The following is a 21315-nucleotide window of genomic DNA, read 5'->3' on the forward strand; positions in this document are numbered from 1 at the left end:
CACAGAGAGATATGCCATTTCAAAAGAAATAAATTCGAAATATGTTGGGCTATCACATTATCCTAAAAGTGCGAAAACCGCAGACTTGCGTACAAGTGTGTGCCCTATTCTGCACCATATAAAAACAACCCTCGCAGCCTTTCCCCCGCATATCCTATTCTTACACTCATTTTACAATCACAAATGTACCGAGTGGGCGCCTACCTTGGGAGGGCCCCCAATCTGAACGGGACCCTACAGTTGAGGTTGTCGGGCTGAGCCGATGGCAAACCGCGCCGTAATCATACGGACTTAGGCTCGGTACATGCTCGGAGAAGTGCTCCCCACTTGCCGTGTCTGAAAATCGGCACGAAGGAAAGGACCCAACGTTGCCTAGGCAACACGTCTAGAAATAGACGTAGGACGCAAAAAGACAAGAAAATCGAAATAGGACTCGGAAATGGGGCTAGCTATAGACTAGACTATGCCAGAGTGTCAAGGCCTGCCCCCATGGGCCACGTGCAATCAATGTTGTCAAATCCATATGAATGGGGCGTCCCCGTGCGGGGACCCCACAGACTATGGCCAGTCCGCGTGAAATCACCTCGAAAGATCACAACCAGCACGGACCAAAATCTACGAAGGCAAGGAAGAATATCTCCACGCCGACAGTTAAACATCACAACATAAGTAGTGGGACAAATTTTGGCCTTTGGTCAAATTGGAACTGTGTGATGAGCCAACACCACTTTTTGCTATGACTAGACAGAAAAACCTGAGAGATCTTTTTGTGCACTCGAAACCTCGGGTCTCGAGAAATAGAACTACGGGCTGGGATCTCCGGCCCCTTGTAGGACATTTCCCGTGTGGAGGTTTTTCTGTCTGTAAGTACACCAAAAAAATCAAGGACTTCCAGGTGAGAGACAGGAAATGGGACATTCGAGTCATGACAAACTGTAAAACATCTTATGCAATTTATTGCATTCAGTGCCCTTGTGGCCTTAAGTACGTAGGCCAGACCATGAGACCTGCCCACACACGTATCGTGGAACACAGGTCACGTATCAGATGTAAAAATATCACTGCTCCCTTAGTCTCTCACTATATGCAACTTGGCCATTCCCCTGAGGATCTCTTTTGGTGGATTTTGGAGGCACTACCGAGACACAATATCTCGGCATGTAGCCTTAACCAAGAGGAAGCCAGGTGGATACACAGATTGGACACCATAGAACGGGGTTTAAATGAAAATAACCCTCTTCGGTGGTGATTCTCCTTCTTTTCCCACTACTTATGTTGTGATGTTTAACTGTCGGCGTGGAGATATTCTTCCTTGCCTTCGTAGATTTTGGTCCGTGCTGGTTGTGATCTTTCGAGGTGATTTCACGCGGACTGGCCATAGTCTGTGGGGTCCCCGCACGGGGACGCCCCATTCATATGGATTTGACAACATTGATTGCACGTGGCCCATGGGGGCAGGCCTTGACACTCTGGCATAGTCTAGTCTATAGCTAGCCCCATTTCCGAGTCCTATTTCGATTTTCTTGTCTTTTTGCGTCCTACGTCTATTTCTAGACGTGTTGCCTAGGCAACGTTGGGTCCTTTCCTTCGTGCCGATTTTCAGACACGGCAAGTGGGGAGCACTTCTCCGAGCATGTACCGAGCCTAAGTCCGTATGATTACGGCGCGGTTTGCCATCGGCTCAGCCCGACAACCTCAACTGTAGGGTCCCGTTCAGATTGGGGGCCCTCCCAAGGTAGGCGCCCACTCGGTACATTTGTGATTGTAAAAAGAGTGTAAGAATAGGATATGCGGGGGAAAGGCTGCGAGGGTTGTTTTTATATGGTGCAGAATAGGGCACACACTTGTACGCAAGTCTGCGGTTTTCGCACTTTTAGGATAATGTGATAGCCCAACATATTTCGAATTTATTTCTTTTGAAATGGCATATCTCTCTGTGTTTTCCTGTAGGCACGAACGGTACAGGGCTGTCCCTTCTCCCCTCTCCAGTCTACAGTTGGTGCAGTGGGGACGCGACATTGAGCCCCCCTAGAGCGGCACTACCGGTCCTTGATACCTTGTGTGGGCCGCGAGAGGGACCATCCTTTATCACTTGCTCTATCGTACAGCTGCAGGTGAATTTCCGACTCCCGAGCCTCTTTCTCGTTTTTGTTAGTAGGGCTCCGGCATGTATATTTATCTGTGTTTTAATTTGTGCCTGTGGTTTCAGATGATCCGACTGGGAGGTACTTTTCCTGTGCCTCCGTGCCACTTTGCGGCTTCTGCAATACCTTATGGGGCCACCACCCTATTATTCCTAGTAAGTACAGGGCCATTGCTAGCCCTGTTTGTGCCTGACGGAGGGTACGGTATACCTCTTTGTTTTGGGTCAGGTGGTTTGGGCACTCTCAGCATGTACGCATCTCGACACAGTAGCACCTCATTTCGCTTCCCAGGGGGACTATACTATTGGGTTGTATCATTTTTCCCTCTTTCTCACGTTTTTCGGTGAGTGTTTTCTTCTCTGCCCTTTCCCTGCTTGTTACAGAGAAGGGCACAGTGAATAATTCGATTTGGTGGAGGTTGCTTCTATATTTATGTCACCACTCAGTTTCAGGGTGGATTTCCTCCCATACACAGGGGTTCGGTGTTTTTATAGGTGGATAATTTCTTCACTCCTAATATGTTGTTATTAGTTAACTGTACCAGCAGCTGTAAGTCGTTTTTCCTTGGGCTGCTGTTGATGTTTGTATTTGGTTGTACAGGCCAGTAATATCATTATTTATCACATCCACAGAACTCCATTTCCTTTGGGGTCCTGATGAAGGCAGCAGAATTAATGCCCTGCCGAAACGTCCGGTACATCACTCCATGCAATCGAGTTTTGTGATATGGCTCATCAACGCCACAACGGACGTAGACCTGGGATGTGTGTGTTTTGGTCAGACGCCATTTTGTTATGTGCTATGTCTAATTAGTTTTAGTATTGTTATTGGGTGACACTGCCATACAGAGCATATCTGTGACTTGTTAGCCAGATAGGGACAGGTAGTTAGGATATGTGCCCTCCCAGCTCAGTGACACAAAACCCTGGCGGCGTCATCTGTGTTTTTATGACTACACATGAAATTGCTAGTAGATGTATTGTACATATTTTCTACATTGATATATATCTTTGTGTAGTGTTTTTTTATGTTTTATATGATTGATGCACGTAGGACCTAAGGCCTACGTAATAAAACTATGAAAACACATTTTTTATTAAATGAAAAATTTGGTACTCTGTGTAATTTTCATTTTGTGAGGTGATGTATACAACTCACGGAATGTGACCTAGTCTAAATTGGAGCTAGGCTATTAAATTTGGTTTAAAATGGTTCATCTGGGGGACTCCCCTCTGTGTGCTAATGCTGTCACTCATTTGTCCCCTGTATGCCTTTGAGTGCGTATCCCTTGTGTGGCGATTATATAGGGATGCAGGACAGCCCAAAATATGTCCATGCTCGCCCTGGATGCTACTAGAGCGTTTGATAACCTGGCCTGAGGCCTCCTGAGGCTAACTCTAGAGAGGTTCGGTTCTGGGCCGATCGTCACATGCATGGTCTTGGCCAACTTTCAGATTCCCTCTATGAAGTTGCAGTTGAATGGGTATCTCACAAACTCAATCCCAGTGAGAAAAGCCACCCGACAGGGATGCCCGCTGCCACCACCGATATTTGCCATGGCCATGGAGTTATTGACGCAAGCGGTTAGGGCAGATCCAGAAATCCACGGGGTCACAATTAAAAGGGACACAAGTAAGTGTCACGACCCTGCTCGCCTGCCACCCAGCACCGCTACATGCGCCTCTTCCTTTATATCTTTGTTTTCCCGCTGCAGTTTTGGACTAATCTAATTGCATGTTCCATTCCGGATTTTGGGTTAAACCAGCAGATGCATTCTGGGACATGTATGCTGTCCAAAAGGCAGAGGGCTGGAGGGGGAATACTAAATACATTTGTTTGCAGCAAGCTACTAAGAGCCGCATAGTGCCTGATTGCATTCACCTGTTCCAGGCTCGGCTGCAGAGAGCTGGAGAGCACTTGATTAGAAACCACCACTGCTGCTACTGCTGTAGGCTACTGAAGCCTGGGCTGGGCTTAATTGAACACAGCTGCTAGAGTCTGCAATCAGCTCCACCCTGCTGGCCAGCTGGCTGGGAGGGACTTTATAAGCTCACTTTGAACAGAAGCAGTTGTCAGTCAACTGCGTTCACTGGGAGTTCATGCTGCTGCTCCTGTTACCAGTTTTTGACCTTTCCTAGAAATCGTCTTTTGGCCATTTGATTCCTGTTGCTGTTGATGCTTGCAGCTCCCTCTCCAGTCTGCTGCAGCCTTCTGCCCTGTTTCTCTGGGCTCCCACCTGGCGGCTCTGCCGCACTCTGCTGCCTTCTACCCTGCTCCTCTGGGCTCCCACCTGACGGCTCTGCCGTACTCCCCTGCCTTCCGCCCTGCTCCTCTGGGCTCCCACCTGCTCTGCCGTACTCCGCTGCCTTCCGCCCTGCTCCTCTGGGCTCCCACCTGACGGCTCTGCCATACTCTGCTGCCTTCCGCCCTGCTCCTCTGGGCTCTCACCTGGCGGCTCTACCACACTCCGCTGCCTTCCTCCCTTCTCCTCTGGGCTCCCACCTGACGGCTCTGCCGTACTCCACTGCCTTCCACCCTGCTCCTATGGGCTTCCCTGCCTGGCAGCCTTGCCACACTCCTCTGCCTTCTGCCCTGTTCCTCTGGGCTCCTTGCCTTGCAACCTGCCTGTTCTAGCTTCTGATATCCTGTCCTGTCCTGTACCTGGTTATTTCTTCCAACACTGCTTTCTACTTGCATACATCTTGGTTCACTGTGGTGTCTCCACTTGAATCCGTTTTACGGTGTGACCCTGGGTTGGTCTCCGTTCAGATCAGATAAGGGAAGACTTCTGTTGCCTTCACGTAGTCCGTGGAAGTCGTACCTACCTCAGTATATGGTCTTTCACTTTTACCCTTGCACTGAGTACAACAGTTTCCTCGGCACGCCCAAGTCATGCCGTTGCTGTATGACTGTTGTTAAGAGTAATCTGCTGGTACCTATCCCAAGGGCTTTCCTTAATCCTTGGAGACCACTTATATTCCAGTACACCCTTATTTCTGATCAATCCAAGTTGCCCAGCGTACCTGCTTGTCTTTGCCTTTTCTCTGTCTCTTTGTTTACAGCCTGCTCCTGCAGTTCCTGTGAATACCTTTTTCAACTAACAGCTTGCTATGTACATTTATTCTGTTATATTCTAGCATTGTCTCCGGAATCTCCCTTAATCTACTTGCATACAGTGAGAGAGAGCGCCTCTGCCTGTACTCTCCGCCTAGACTTGTGACAGTAAGATTGTACTTCATGCAGAAGATGTATTGTTGTTCCTCCGTGATACTGCATGCTCGCTCCCAAGTTGATGATGCTACTGGAGGAGTTTGCAGAGTTTCTGGATTCTGCATCAATTATTCCAAATCGAAAGCACTCAATACCACTGAAGACCCTAAATTGGTAGCTAGTTGGAGTAGGAGATTCCCCCTAATCTGGGAGCGGGAAGAAATGGAACATCTGTGTGTAAAATTGACCCCAACGTACGAGGGCTTGTTTGTGGCTAACATCCCGGCACTCTGGAAAGCTCTGTTAGACAATTTTAAGAGGTGGGACATGCAAGAACTCTCCTGGTTTGCCCGCATAACAGCCATGAAGATGACTCTCTTACCTAGGTTCTTGTTAACAAGAGAGGAAGGATAGCTCAGGGGAAACGCACTTGTCTTGAAAGCAAGAAAATTCAGCCCAACACGGGATACAATCTTGATCGCGCACTTAGAAGCCACTCGCTGGTATTAAGCGTGTTATAAAAGAACAATTATTATAATAATTGTATACAGTGAGTTCTCTCCTGATTCGGATCCCAGATCAAAAACCTACAGAGGGAGGTCCTACGCTTTATCTGCAGGGGAAAGAAACCCAGAATGCCCAGGGGGGTCCTCCTCCAGCCTCTGGGACTGGGGGTTTTGGGGGCTTCAGGGATCCCGAGATAGCCCGCTACTTCTTGGCTGCGCAGTTGGCTCCTATGTTGCAATGGTCCTCGGTGGAGCACCAAAAGGGTTGGAGCAAAGTGCCACAGACATTCCACTGGGGTATCTGGGGTTCCTTGGACACATGACGAGGGCGGGGCAGGTGGCCCACTTCATGAAACCACAAAGTGCTCACTTACCCACTGGGGTAAAGCTTTGCGGGATAAGAAGTTTAAATTGGGGCTTGGTCCATACACACCTGTGGGGTATAATGCTGACTTTGCACCAGAGAGATCTAACTTCTGGGTGAATTGGACTGGGCAAGCAACATTAACTCTAATGGACTTCTATCAACCTGGGGTTTCACTGCAGTTTGAGGACTGTAAAGCAAAATTTCACGTGACCGAGCAGGAACGGTTTCATTACGTGCAGATCAGACATTGGACCTCAAACAGGTTGGCCAGACAGGTGGCCAATAGAGTGCCCATAGGCTTAGAACTCATGATGAGAGAAGGGTCAGCAAAAAATTGAGTTGCGAGACTATATCACTTGTTAGATGGGGCCGTGCCCGGGGACATCCTGCCATACATGCCTAAGTAGGAGCAAGACCGGGGGGTTACCATAATGGATGAGGAATGGCACCTGATTTGGCATCGAGCACTTAAGAGCTCCAAATGCACGGCCATCAAAGAATCGGCATATAAGATATGCTTCCATGGTATATGACCCTGCACCGACTGCGTTCCCTTAACCCTGAAATTTCTCCCCTTTGCTGGCAGAATTGTGGCCAGGTTGGGAACCTGGGTCACATTTGGTGGACTTGCACAAAGGCACACATTTTCTGGAAAGAAATACTGAGCTGTATTAAGGGCATTTTGGGCATAGAACTACCTCCCAGCCGCGACGATGGTGATACTGGGGCCGGTGGCAGAGTGTTTATATACAACTAGTGGGGCCTGTGCTGACCTTCTTACTCACATGCTCACTGCTGCAAGGATTACTTTAGCCCATGTTTGGAGAACCGAACCGGGTCCAATCGTGGCTATGTGGTGGGTTAGAATGTGGGGAATCGTGGTGATGGAGAAGGTGTGCGCTCTGGCCAACGGCACATATCAAAAATGTCTTGCAGTATGGCTCCCATTTCATGAATATGTAGCGGACAGGGAACAGAACTAATTCAAGCCCGCTCTATTTCTAAATTTCTCGGTTCTCTGAAGGGGGGGTTGTAGTGGCACCGACCATCGGTAGAGCCCTTGGAGGAAAGCCTAACCGTCAAATGGAGGAACTCTGTTACGCCACCACAGTTATTTTTATTTTGTTTGATAAAGTTTTAGAGGTGGGGGCAAAGGGTAAGGAGTGGGGGTTGTTGACGTGATGGTTCAAATTGATGTGAACTCAGACTTCTACTATATTGTGCCATGTGACCTGTGGCTGTATGTTAATGATGCTTGTTTAGTGTTCACTGAAACTAAATGAAGGTTAATAAAATAAAAGAAGGCCCTGAAGGAGCTGGTGAGATAAGGCCAAGGGCCTTTAGGTGAACACCTGCGTTCATTTAGTGATTAGCATACGGAGGGTGAAACAATCGCTATATACCAGGGGTATGCCACCTGCAACTCTCCAGATGTGTTGCACTACTCCCACAATCCTTCATCATTAGCTGTGCTCTCTGGGGCTGATGGGAGTCATAGTCCAAAACATCTGGAGAGCCAAAAGTTGCCGACCCCTGCTATATACTTATCTGGGGCTGAGGACGCCCGGGCTGGGGAGGAGGAGCATTGAGATAAGGGAGAGAGGGACACCCAGAGGCCGACTGATATTTCATTAAAAGCCCTTGAACTGCCTCGGTTTTGTTGCGCCATCTGTGATGCACACCTCATCACATGAATGGAGGCATTGATTGGATGAATTGATTGACTAGACGGAATGGAATTGCCCTACCGTCTACTTCCCGTGTGTGCCCATCGTACATGTGTCTCTATGTACTTGCTTTCTTGATCGCCATGCGGTTATCGTAATTCCCTATGACCCCATATCGCGGTAAGCCCGCCTCCTGTCATTGTGTGTCCGTGCGTCACAGTAGCTCCGTGCCATCCTCTTCCCGTAATGTTGCTATGTATCCCAATGTATTACCCAACCCTCTCATCATCCTGTGTGTCCACCATACCCATATATCACTGTGCACTCTGCTCTCTAATCCCTTGCTGTTACTGTATATCCGTATGCCCCCTCCTGTCACCGTAAGCCCAGCCCACTGTCACTGTGCATCCGTGTGTCAACAAGATGAACCTTCATATCATATCATATCACATCACATCATTACACCTACTCTCTACTATACACTATCACTCAACTAGAACACAGCTATACCCCTGATAATTCATCCTAGCTGTTCACATACGAACACTCCCCCATGAATAGCTCATCACCCTAATAAAACGCAGCTATCCCATGACATTCCGGCCTAGCTGCTCACATAAGCGTCCTTCAGTCCTAACCCAGCTAATCCCAGTCTGCATGTCCACCCACCAGACTGCTCACATTCCAAATAATATCTTCAACACCACACCTAACGCTAGAATGCAGCTACTATACAGCTATTACACCAGCTGCACACATAAGCGGTGCACCCACGCACCCTAAGACACCACCTCTCTCTACTGACCTGAACTGCGGTTCCCGTGGGCATTCAATTTACCATCGCTTTGAGATCATACCAATGATATATAGAGTGCTATATAAATGCCAAGTAACATAACATAACTTCTGCAGAGTATTCTATATACAACACAGACAAATAAAGCACATGTTTTGTCATTTATAAAGGGCACTCCAGGGCGGGAATTTGCTTGTGAATAATAGGGTATTATTACCCAAATCGGTCAAGTAGCCCCAGTAGGAAGATTGTTTTGCACACCTCTCTGTGAGGTTTGGTGAACATAATGAGTCTTAACTATCTCATGACTCCATGAAAGCACTGCACAGATGGTACATGCCTCATTCATAGCCCTCTGTGCTGGTGAATACTGGACAGCGTTACCTTCTTATATTGGCATAGCAGGGGCCTCTGTGGTTTTGGGGAAGCCCATCTCACTGTTTCCTGGAAGATAGGGAGGGGCAGTTGTCAAACTTCAGAAAGACATTTATTTCTGAAGCCGAAGCGCATACAATCCGACTTGGATTGAGGCACCCTGGTTCACCTCCACTGCTCATGACAGGAACCAGGAAGCTCTCTCTACTTCCTTGTTCCTTTCTGCGTGCCGGAGGCTGCAGCATGGGAGCAGGAAGATGAATTTGGGAACAACCGCTAAGAAAGAATACATCTTTTTTATAAACATGCGTGGAAGGGTTGTGCCTGTTTTTGATGTATGTATGTATGTATCTGTGCATGCATGCCAGGGTGTTATGTAATTTGTGGGTTTATGAGTGAGTGTATGATGCATGGGTGGCTGGGTGTGCGTGTTAATGAGTGAGTGAATGGTGCGAGTAAATGAATAAGTGAATGGGTGTTTTAGCTGGGCCTGTCGACAAGGAGCTGATTTTGGTGACAGTGGGGGCGCTGAGGGGGTTACGCGCTGCTGCTAGTATGGCATTTTTAATGGCCATGCATCCATCCATGATGACGCATGGATGATCTCTGTCTGAATGCCAGCAAGACTGAGATCCTTCCTATTCTTTCCTCCCTTCACTCTGGCCACCTTCTATAGACTCTCCTTCCTCGGAAACCAGAAACCGTGGAGTCATCTTCAACTACTCTTTCCTTCCTCACATCCTGGACCTTGCCAAGAAGGTCAATTTCCAACTCCACCTACTCAGAGGTCTCTTCCCTTTCCTCACTTTTTCCCAGATGCTCAATCTCTCTAGAGTTCTGGTACTCTCTAGGATGGACTATTGCAACATCCTCTTCCTTAATATACCCTCCTCCACTCTCCGCCCCCTCCAGCTAATCCAGAATAGCGCTGCAAGACTTATCCAAGCCCAGGGACCGTATCTCTCCACCCCTAAAATCTCTCCATTGGCTTCCGGTCGCTACAAAGATCAAAATCAAATCCCTCTGCATTATCCATAAGGCTTTCTGGGACCTGGGACCACGCTATCTACAACTTGCTCTCGCCAAATACTCTCCCTCCAGATCCCTCCAATCATCTAACTCTCTGCTTGTCAAGTGCTTCTCTAAGCAACGAGCGGGTGGCTGATCTCTTTCGTTGGATGGCTCCCTCCTCTGGAACAGCCTCCCCTTTCCTCTCCATCTTGAGCCCGATCACCTCAAATTCTGCAAGCTCCTCAAGACTTTCATCTTCTCCTTCTCCCTCCGTTGCTAAACCCCACAGTCGCAGAGATTGGTCGCCTGGGCCCTTATGTGTCCTTCGGGGCACTGGCTTTCTGGTCAATCACCTTCAGCCTCTGCCTTGCCCACCCCCTGCACTTGCCTTTGGGCACCCACTGGCCCGTGTTATCTCACAGGCCTGCACTTATTGCACTGGTAGGTGACCACTCTCCTACCAAGTGTTCACTGCCTTCCACTTACCTGCTGCTCTGCAACTGGCTCTCTGGCACAAAACTCCAGCACCCCCATGCCCCCAACTCTCCCAGCCCTGACTCTCGCTGCGCTTGCACATTGCAAATGTTCACATGGCTTCGTAGGACCGACTCTAGACAATTCCTTGTTGTATAAGTGCCTTACAAATGCACAATGAATAAATAAACCAAATAAATTTGTTTTAGTATGTAGCTAGACTGGCATTCAGCTTGTCTAGTGTGAGGAGCCAGGAATGAGAGACAGACACAGGGGGTTCATGATTTTGGCCGTGAACTTTTATTGCAAATGAAAAGAGGGTTGGAAAATACCTCTCCATCCCTACTCTTAAGAGGTATTTCCCTACTTAACATAAACCAAGGGCCTATCCGATGTCAAGATGTCCAATGAAAACTGTCCTGTGTCCAAAGTACTATTCTGGCCCTCACATTCTAACAGAATTAACTCTAAGGTGAAAAGGGTAATGTCTTTTGTGCTAAGTGGTGTGTAAATGTTCAAAAAGGAAATGCGTAACTCCAACACAAAGGTTCTAGAAGGACAGAGTTCCTCGTTCCAGAGGGTGGTTCCATTCCCCTGGATTACTCTTCACTCTGTTTTATACTTTCAAGAATATCAGTTCCTTGGGTGTCTCTTGATCAACAACACTATATGTACACAAAACAACTTGGCTGTTAGTCTGTATCTTTGTAGGATACCTGGTGTACTCTCCTGTCTGGGCTTTCTCTCCACTTGGGTATATTTTAACTCAGCCTTTTGCCAGTCCTGCTGTATCCTTACCAGGACCTCCTTAGTTGATGTATTTTACACACTGTACTACTTGGCCTCACTTCCTTACCAGGACTTTCTTATATGAATATTTGTGTAGCTTGCATCTGCCTGGTATACTCTCCTGCCCAGGTTTACCTCATATGTGCACTGTGTTAATAGTCTATTATATCTATCCTGTTTGCTTGTGACTCTACCTGGTATACTCTCCTGCCCAGGTTTACCTCATATGTGCACTGTGTTAATAGTCTATTATATCTATCCTGTTTTCTTGTGACTCTACCTGGTATACTCTCCTGCCCAGGTTTACCTCATATGTGCACTGTGTTAATAGTCTATTATATCTATCCTGTTTTCTTGTGACTCTACCTGGTATGCAACATACACTCACAAACTTCACAGTTTCTTAAATGTTCTCGTTCTATCTTCGTAATATTCAGATGCTTGTTCTTTCTCATACACTTCATTCAATGTTATTTGCTTTCGGGAGAATTGCCAATACAACCTAATGTCCCTGCTTACCTTGGGTGGACTCACCAGCTGTTTATGGCATATAGAGGCTTTCCTGTGGCAAGCCTGCAGCACTTTTCAGGGTATCGTTCCTTCTCGCCGCCTCTGCCTTGCAGCTTCTGTGCCTCTCGTGGCTCCTGCTCTTCCGTTCGGCTCCGGGCTCGGGCAGTGAGGAGGCTGCCTTTCGGCGCCTGCGAATCCTCTGAAGATTCTTGTCTCCTTCTGGCTTCTTCCCAGCGTGCCGTTCCTTGCAGTCTGCTCCTCTCCATTCCTTCGGTGAGCCAGTTGGCTCCATGGACCTCTGTGGACCTCGCACCAGCCCTGCAGTCCCTCATTCGACACAGAGAGGACTAGAGTTCTCCAGCTAGCGTCTTCCTGTCATCTGGTCTGTCGGTTTAAATCTCCCAGTAAATTGACTTTCCCTGAAACAACTAGAGCGCCGCTTGTGCTCTTGGCCTCCATTGATCTTCATTACTCGGCACATCATCTTCGTGCCACTACTTTCGCATTTACGAAAAAGGAAGTTCTTGATGACTAGTATGGAAAGCCTGGAAGAGTAGTTTTGAAAGGCAAGTCAGGTTCCTAGGTGGGTGAGGGGAAGAGTCAGGTTCCTAGGTGGGTGAGGGGAGGTATGAGCATGTGCCATCAAGACATGGAGAATGGATGGGGCATCCTCAAAAGAAAAATGGGGATAAATCTTCGATGATGCCTTGGGATTTGTCCCCCCACCCCCCATGTGATCCTCTCTTATATAGCCATCCCCATGGTCCGGATGAGGAGTGGCTGCCATCCTCTGGCCACACAGAGAGGTTACCACTGGGAAAGGAGTGATGACTCCATCGCATTCATCACACTAGCCAGTTCTTTCTGTAGCATGTTATTTTTAATGGCCATCCATTCATGATAAATCAATCATGTTTATTATGTGGCACAACTGTCATTTTGGTGCAGCCAATCTAGCCATTTCTTACTGTGGCATGACATTTTTTACTGGTCATTTATAATAAAGCAAGTATGATGCGTGTTATTACCTGGCTAGACTGGTATTTGGGTGCAACCAGTCTAGTAATTGCTTTCTGTGGCATGGCATTTGTTTCTCGGCATCTTTGATAAAGTAAGCATGATAAGTGTTATTACCTGGCTAGACAGACCTTTTGGTGCATCCAATTTGGATATTTTCATATTGTGGCATGGAATTTGTAATTGCAAAGCCAACAGGAGTATGTTCTTACGTGGGGATACTGCCATATTGGCAGAGCCAGCATGACATGTTTTCTTATAGTATCATTACTGGCATCAGGTGCTAAGCAAGCATGAGTATGTCCTTCTATGGAAATACTGACATACATTGGTGCAACTATCATTCATGGATGTATGGCCACAGCCAGCATGAAAACGTTTTTATAGAGGCATACATTGTGGGAAGGGGCATCATGAACATTATTTGGGAAATGCTCCAGGGCACTGTTGGTGAATTGCATCTAATGGAGTTGCCATACAAATTCAATTGAAAACTATCTGGCTTTTTACTCAATTTATTTTTCAGGAGGTCTGCTCCATAATGCACCATTTTAACTCATTATTAAAAAATTCAAACATGTTCACAAGGGGTGGGAGAAATCTACTCACCTGCTGAAACCACTTTGGTTGGTTCGGGCTCCCTCGCTATGCTCGGTGCTCTGACATATTTGTGGCAAATGTTCGTGCCACTCCAATAAAAAAGAAAAATCACGAGCCGCCACTGGGTGAGTGGCTGGTAGGTGAATGGCTGTGAATGTGTGCATGCAAGGCTTGGGCTCGAGCAAGGGGCATTGGCGTACAGAGGTTTTCTTACAAGGTTTGCTGGTATTATTTTGGCAAAGCCAATTTGGTGAATGCTATTACATGGTGGAGGGAAGGAGACAGACTGAACATTTTCTATGGCATGGCATTTTTAATTCACATAAAGGGCAGGGCTAATAGGATGTATGTTCTTATATGATGGTCGGAGGCATTTGTGCAACCTAACAAGGACATGTATTCATAAAAATTACAGGGAAAGCAATGCATTTCTGGCACAAAACTGTGTACAAAATGTACCATTGAGAACATAGCGGAGGACATTGGTCCTTTACCATGAGGTGAGAGACCAGGAGAAGGTGAAAACATAAACCGGGGACAAGGACAGGACAGAATGACATGCGAACGGGAGTGTGGAGGGCGTACTAGTAGTAGTCATTTGCAACGTGCCTTTATCCCATTTGGTATGGCCTCAAAGCACCTGTGGGTGAAAGTCCTCTGGGGACTGAAGTCCAAGGTATGGACAAATTGTCAGAAATGTTTGAATGTGTGTGTGCATTTGGCCAAAAGCCAGTTTGGTAGGTTGACCATGCCGATCAGGCATGTAGATGGGTGCTGGGAGGTGGTTAGGAGTGTGCGCGAGTACAGGAGACTCGTTATCTGTCCAGGTAGACTGAAGTTTTGACTTGGCTGCATTCTGATGGCAGAAATGTTGAGTTTTCGATTAGTGTATGGAGGCGAATGCGTGTGGGTGGGCCGCTGTGCCTGCGGCTAGAGGCCAATACAGTGGTGTGTGATACATACCCTTGAGTCCCATTTGGTTCTTTGCTTTCTATGTGGCCATGGACTCTGTTTGTCAGGTCTGCTCAGTGCTACTTTACCTTGCTCTGCAGGTACCCTGGGAGGTAAATATTGTCACGGCCTAGATGTCACAAGGGAAGCATGAAGCGGGGATGGGTTCGTCAGGTTGCAGAAGGGAAGAGACCAGTTTAGAGGGCCTTCCTGAAGGTGGACCTCTACGCGGCGGATGCTGAGTGGGGGGGCGGGAGGGGTTCTGGAGTGCAGGAGCCTGGATGGAGAAAGAGGATCCTCCTGTTCTAGTGGAATTTAAAGAATGGATGTCAAGGAGAGCGGAGCCAGATCTGAAGTTTCTGTTGGGTTGGTAGCATGTACGTTGTTTTGGAGGAATTCAAGGCCTGTCTTGTAGAGGCCACAGTGGGTAATGCACACAGCCTTGAAAGTCAGTCAGCCAATAGGAAGGCAGTAGAGCACCCGAAGGGCAGTCGTAATGTCAGAGGTGTAGACCGGGTAGGGCCAGAGTGGGCATAAATACCCACTCAGCAGCACCATGTGACCATTTATAGATGTGAACGTCACTGCGGTGGGCCCAACTACTTTAGCTTCAGGCCCCACTTGTTAGACAATCCTGGCTATGCCTCTGAGTAATGTGTTCTTGGAGGGAGAGGGCAAGGAGGAGCCTAGCTGCAGAGTGTTGGATCCATTGGAGGTTTCTTAGCTGATAGGCCGGGGTACCCCAATAGAGGGAATTGGGGAATTCTATGCAGAAGAGGATGCTAGCCAAAATTGTTGTGCTGTGAAAGAAGGAGAGATGGTGGAAGATTTGTCGGAGGATGCAGAAGTGAATTAAGGATGGAGGGGTGATGAAAAAGGGCTGGGTAGGGAGAAAGGAAAACAGGGGGATGCAGTAGTGTAGAGTGTGTGGAAACAGGTTCTTAAGAAAGAAGGAGAGCTTTGAGGTTAGATTTAAATAGTGGTAGAGCTGTAGTAGTACAGTGAGGGAGAAGAGCATTCTAGAGTAGGGGAGCAAGGAGAGGGAGGGAGCACAGGGGGCTTCAGTGGTGACAGGGAGGTGAGTGGAGGAGGATTCTAGGGAGTGAGTTGAGTATAGGTAGGGTGGGGCGAGTCCATGGACAGTTTTAAAGATAAGAAGTTTATACATAGCCCTTTGTTTCATAGAAAAGCAGCCAATCTGGCAAGGGCCAGAGGAGATGGAGGTAAATCGAGAAAGGTTGATAAGTGCGTGGAGGAGATTATCTGTTTAGCAGTGTTGAAAAGAAGAAGATGACAGATTTTTCTGATATTGAGGTGGTTCAGTCTGGCTGCAGTGGAGGATTTGGAGATGAAGAGCGAGAAGTTGTGTGATGGGTTAAAGGTGACACCAAGGTTATGAGCGGAAGCAGAGTAAGGAAGGTAGTCGGGAGAGAAGAGAAGAGGTGGAGAGAATGAGATGGCCTGTTTGGGTGGGAAGGGGGAAGCAGAGAACTTCAGTCTTGGAGGGTTCCTTACTGTAGCACTGAATTTTTTACGGGTTTTGAGGGCAAAGTCCACATACAAGCATTTGTACAGCAGCAATAATGTGTTATTTGGCCAGTGGCAGGAGATGTTTACTGCCATTAGTGGCAAAGGCAACACGAGTATGTTGGTAGATGGGGATACTGGCGTAAACTGGGAGAGCCAGCATAAACATGTTTTCTTATGCTATCCTTACTGTGCGTAATATTACTGACTGGTGCCTTTGCGTGCTGGTCCTCGGGAGCCAGGCTCATTTCCACGCTCATACCTCTGCAGCAGCATGTTCCTGTGCATTGTGTGTGTGTGTGGTGGTCCAGGCCGCCATGCTTTGATGCCAAGGTTGAGGGGGGCCCTCAGCATGGCTCGCAGGAACCCCCCACATTTCCTTCTACACCACGCCTTCTTAGCACCCTGTGCACATTTTAGAAATGTCTTGCAGGAATAATGCTCTGAAAAGATGGCCAGTCTAGCCCTTCTTTCACCTCTCTATTGTTCTTTCCACAGTGAGTGCTGGCACCCAAGGACATGAGTGGTCCGGCCAAGAAGCGCAAGATGAACTTCTCTGAGCGCGAGGTGGAGATCATCGTGGAGGAGCTGGAGCGTCAGAAGCACGTGCTCATCAACCACTTTAACGCTGGCGTGCCACTGCTGGCCAAGTCCACCGCCTGGCAGGACATCTTGCGTCGCGTCAATGCCGTCAGCACGTGCCAGCGCCAGTCTGCTGAGGTCAAGAAGAAGTGGTCTGATCTGAAGACCGAAGTGCGGCGAAAAGTGGCACAGGTGCGGGCCGCCATGGAGGGCGATGCCGCTGCAGCCCCGGTCATCCTCACACCCATGCAGCAACGTATATGCAACCTGTTGGGTGAGGCCACCATTATCAGCCTTCCATCTGCAGCTGAGTGCGCATCTGAACTTGGAAGCCTCCAGGAGCCCATTGAGGCAGCCACCACCGTCACGCTCAGTCAGAGTAAGTGCAGCCATGTTCACATCACAACAAGCAGGAGCAGTCACTGATGCATCAACAACTCTCTATTGCGCGCATCAATACACTTCTTTTCATTGCAAACCTGCTGTTGCAACTCCACTGCTTTCCTTCACATGCTTAACTGTACACTTACTGGAGTAGACTTAGTGCTGCAGCGCCTACTACTGCTTTGTCATATGCATGCTGCTGCTCCCCCCCTATGCTTGCCGCTGGTCCACACTCCTATGCATGCCGCTGGTTCACACTGTTTATGCATGCCGCTGGTCCCCAATCATATGCATGCCGCTGGTCCACACTCCTATGCATGCGGCTGGTCCACACTCCTATGCATGCGGCTGGTCCACACTCCTGTGCATGCCGCTGGTTCACACTCCTGTGCATGCCGCTGGTTCACACTCCTGTGCGTGCCGCTGGTTCACACTCCTGTGCGTGCCGCTGGTTCACACTCCTGTGCGTGCCGCTGGTCCACATTCCTATGCGTGCGGCTGGTCCACACTCCTATGCGTACGGCTGGTCCACACTCCTATGCGTGCGGCTGGTCCACACTCCTATGCGTGCCGCTGGTCCACACTCCTGTGCGTGCCGCTGGTCCACACTCCTGTGCGTGCCGCTGGTCCACACTCCTGTGAATGCCGCTGGTCCACACTCCTGTGAATGCTGCTGGTCCACACTCCTGTGAATGCTGCTGGTCCACACTCCTAGGCATGCTGCTGGTCCACACTCCTATGAATGCCGCTGGTCCACACTCCTATGCATGCCGCTGGTTCACACTGTTTATGCATGCCGCTGGTCCCCAATCATATGCATGCCGCTGGTCCACACTCCTATGCATGCGGCTGGTCCACACTCCTGTGCATGCCGCTGGTTCACACTCCTGTGCATGCCGCTGGTTCACACTCCTGTGCATGCCGCTGGTTCACACTCCTGTGCGTGCCGCTGGTTCACACTCCTGTGCGTGCCGCTGGTTCACACTCCTGTGCGTGCCGCTGGTCCACATTCCTATGCGTGCGGCTGGTCCACACTCCTATGCGTACGGCTGGTCCACACTCCTATGCGTGCGGCTGGTCCACACTCCTATGCGTGCCGCTGGTCCACACTCCTGTGCGTGCCGCTGGTCCACACTCCTGTGCGTGCCGCTGGTCCACACTCCTGTGCGTGCCGCTGGTCCACACTCCTGTGAATGCCGCTGGTCCACACTCCTGTGAATGCTGCTGGTCCACACTCCTGTGAATGCTGCTGGTCCACACTCCTAGGCATGCTGCTGGTCCACACTCCTATGAATGCCGCTGGTCCACACTCCTATGCATGCCGCTGGTTCACACTGCTTTGCATGCCACTGGTCCACACTCCTATGCATCTGGCTGGTCCACACTCCTATGCATCTGGCTGGTCCACACTCCTATGCATGCCGCTGGTTCACACTCCTATGCATGCTGCTGGTCCACACTGCTTTGCATGCCACTGGTCCCCAATAATATGCATCTGGCTGGTCCACACTCCTATGCATCTGGCTGGTCCACACTCCTATGCATCTGGCTGGTCCACACTCCTATGCATGCTGCTGGTCCACACTGCTTTGCATGCCACTGGTCCCCAATAATATGCATCTGGCTGGTCCACACTCCTATGCATCTGGCTGGTCCACACTCCTATGCATCTGGCTGGTCCACACTCCTATGCATGCCGCTGGTCCACACTCCTATGCATGCTGCTGAGCCTCAATCGGATGTATGTTCTGGTTCTCAGTCACTTCTCTTTACACCCCATTCTAACCAATTCAACCATAATGTTTTGTGATGAGGAAGGATGCCCTAGCCTGTGCAGGAGACAGAGTCTAGAGATTCTGATGGAGATGGCATTGGCAGTGGTAGAAAAGCTATGCAATATGTCCCTCTTGTCCTGATTCTTTCTTTTGAAGCTTGGGACTGCAGTTGGGGGGGGGGGGGGCTCTATAGCAGGAACCTTAGTATTTTCTTGTCTCTGAAACCAAGATGTTGCCCATTAAGTAGAAAGGTAAAATTCAGATATCCTCTGAGGGTTCGCTCTCTGGGCAAAAAGACACCGTATTTTCAATGCTGACAACACACACACACGATAATTTAACAAAAGTATTTATTCATCTTGAAAGGATTGTGGTAGGTCAGAAGGAGACAAACCAAATGTTGGCCTTCTTCTCTTTCTCTTATTAAATAATAAGTTAAAAGACCTCACTATCCCTAATCTGTGCATTTCCCTGCCTAACCAAACTAAGGTGCTCGTCTGTTGTAAAGTCGGAAGTAAACCGTCTGTCTTACGTCCAATGCAAAGCTGTTCTGTCCCTACCACTAACATAGCTTTCATGCCCCAGCGGGGGGGGGGGGGGGGGGGGGGGCGTACATAGGATTTAACAGCCCGCCAGCCTGAGAGCTCGGGCTGTGGGCCTTTAAAGCCAATGTACGCCACCCCTGCCGGGGCGTGAATGCTATTTGCAGCCGCAGTATTTACCAGGGTGACGATAGTTTTTATATTTTTTTATCCAACGGTGCATCAGCTCTGCACAAGCCCATCTCCCGTTGGAGAAAAAAAAAATGCCTGCCGCCATTCAAATGGGAAAGGGAATAGGTCCCTTTTTAGGATTACAGCGGCCATGGAAAACATGTTCCAAAATGGCCACTGTAATCCAAAAAGGGACATATTCCTTTTTCTATTTCTATGGCAGCCAGACGGGAGGAGATCGGGGACCGGAGTGCAAGGCTCTGGTCCCACACGTATGTTGGGGTCAGGGGGAGGGGAAACAGATGATTTGGAGGCGGGTGGGGAGGCAACAGGTTGCCTCCCCACAATACAAAAATGAAAATGTACAAAATAGGCACCACTCGGTAAGGGCCTTGGGTGGCTGGAACAGCGGGCAGGGATTGTGTATTCTCGCCCACTGTTCCAGCCACCTGATTGGTTGGCGCACCCTGCCCGGGTGCGAATAAAAAAGAACAAAAGACCAGGAGAATTTCTCCCTTCTCTTAGATAGGCTTCCGCAGCCTTAGTAGACATTTTTTAGATGTTTTGGGCTATCTCTTGGATTTACTTATTTAGTTCTTCTAGGGGACTTTTCCAATGAACCTTTAAATTAAATGTTAATTTAAAAACATATTTTGATAGAATTAGCTCAATGTATCACTAGTTTCCATGACCTCTCTGTGATCGTTCTATTTGTCAGTCTCTTGCTTTGTTTATGCTTTGGGTTCGTTCTCTCTCCCAGAATGCAGGATTTCACCTGCTTTCTGTCTCTTTCTATGGTTACGCTTTGGGTTTGTACTCGCTCCCAGAATTTCACTTGCTTTCTGTCTCTTGTTTTGGTTGCTCTTTGGCTTTGCACTTTGTCGAAGAATGCAGCGTTTCACTTGCTTTCCGTCTGCAGCTTTGATTACACTGTGTGTTTTGTGATGAATCTGAAGATGTCATCACTCCTTTCTCAGAAGTAGCCTCTTGTCATGTGGCCAGGGGACAGCAGCCGCTACCTGATCCTGACCTTGAGGGTAGCTATACAAGAAAGGATCACATGAGGAGAGGTGACTCTCTGGCAGGGGGGCAGACATCGGGTGAGACATTGTATACCCCTTTCCCTTCTAGGGATGTCCCCTCCATTCCTCATGCCTTGATGGCCTATTCTAATAATTCCCTTCAACCTCCCACAAGACTTGCTGATGAATCCTGTCTTCAAAAGAATGACAAAAACTGATTTTCAAAGCCATGTATATGAAGCATTTGAAAATACTGGGACGAGGAAGAGGAATGGAGTAATAAGGATCACCAGAGCACAGAAGCCAACACTGTTCTAGTCGTTGGAAAGAGGAACGCGTTGCCTGGGCATTTAAAAAACCCTGACTGCTGAAGGAAGGGAGAGAGAAGCCTACAGGAGTAGGCGGTTCCTGTCAGGTGGAGAGAAGACCCGGGGAGAGCTCTGCTGCAGGCAAGTCGGGACAGAGAAGGGGAAACCAGAGCAGTGCTACCCGAACGGGAACCGTTGTTCACTGTATGCTGGAGAACCAGAGGTCAGGCAAAATGGGGCCAGAGGCAGCGCAAGGCTGTCAGACGACATCAATCTGACAAGCTGCAAAGCAGAAGCGAGGCGCTCCACCAGTCCATCATCGACCAGTAGCCGAGCAGCGCAAAGGATGCTGAAGCAACCCCAGCAAACCGGTGAGTCCAATGGGAAGAGGCGGGATGCCAGGGCACTTAAAGGCGGATACTGTACAGCCTGGAAAAAACCATAAAGGGGTGGATTGAGAGTGTGAGAAACGTTTCACGAGTGGAAAGTAAATCACAACATAAACAACAGAAGGTTGTGACCCAACCCATGGGCTGTGTGAGTCTGGAACCTGCACTGAAAGTGATGATATGGCATTTATAATGCAC

The 21315-nt window shown here is 48.8% G+C and overlaps 1 protein-coding gene across 2 annotated transcripts in view; it reads left to right on the plus strand.

Moving 5' to 3' along the window:
* NAIF1 (nuclear apoptosis inducing factor 1) overlaps positions 1–21315 on the plus strand; it is a 104255-nt gene that overhangs the window by 44744 nt on the left and 38196 nt on the right. For both annotated transcript variants that reach the window (XM_069609103.1, XM_069609102.1), the window contains exon 2: positions 16443–16905. In XM_069609103.1, coding sequence (XP_069465204.1) covers positions 16464–16905 — 442 coding nt within the window. In that variant the 5' untranslated portion in view covers positions 16443–16463. The remainder of the gene's footprint in view (positions 1–16442; positions 16906–21315) is intronic.

Source organism: Ambystoma mexicanum, chromosome 8 (assembly GCF_040938575.1).
Source record: "Ambystoma mexicanum isolate Mex_15411 chromosome 8, UKY_AmexF1_1, whole genome shotgun sequence".
NCBI lineage: Eukaryota > Metazoa > Chordata > Amphibia > Caudata > Ambystomatidae > Ambystoma > Ambystoma mexicanum.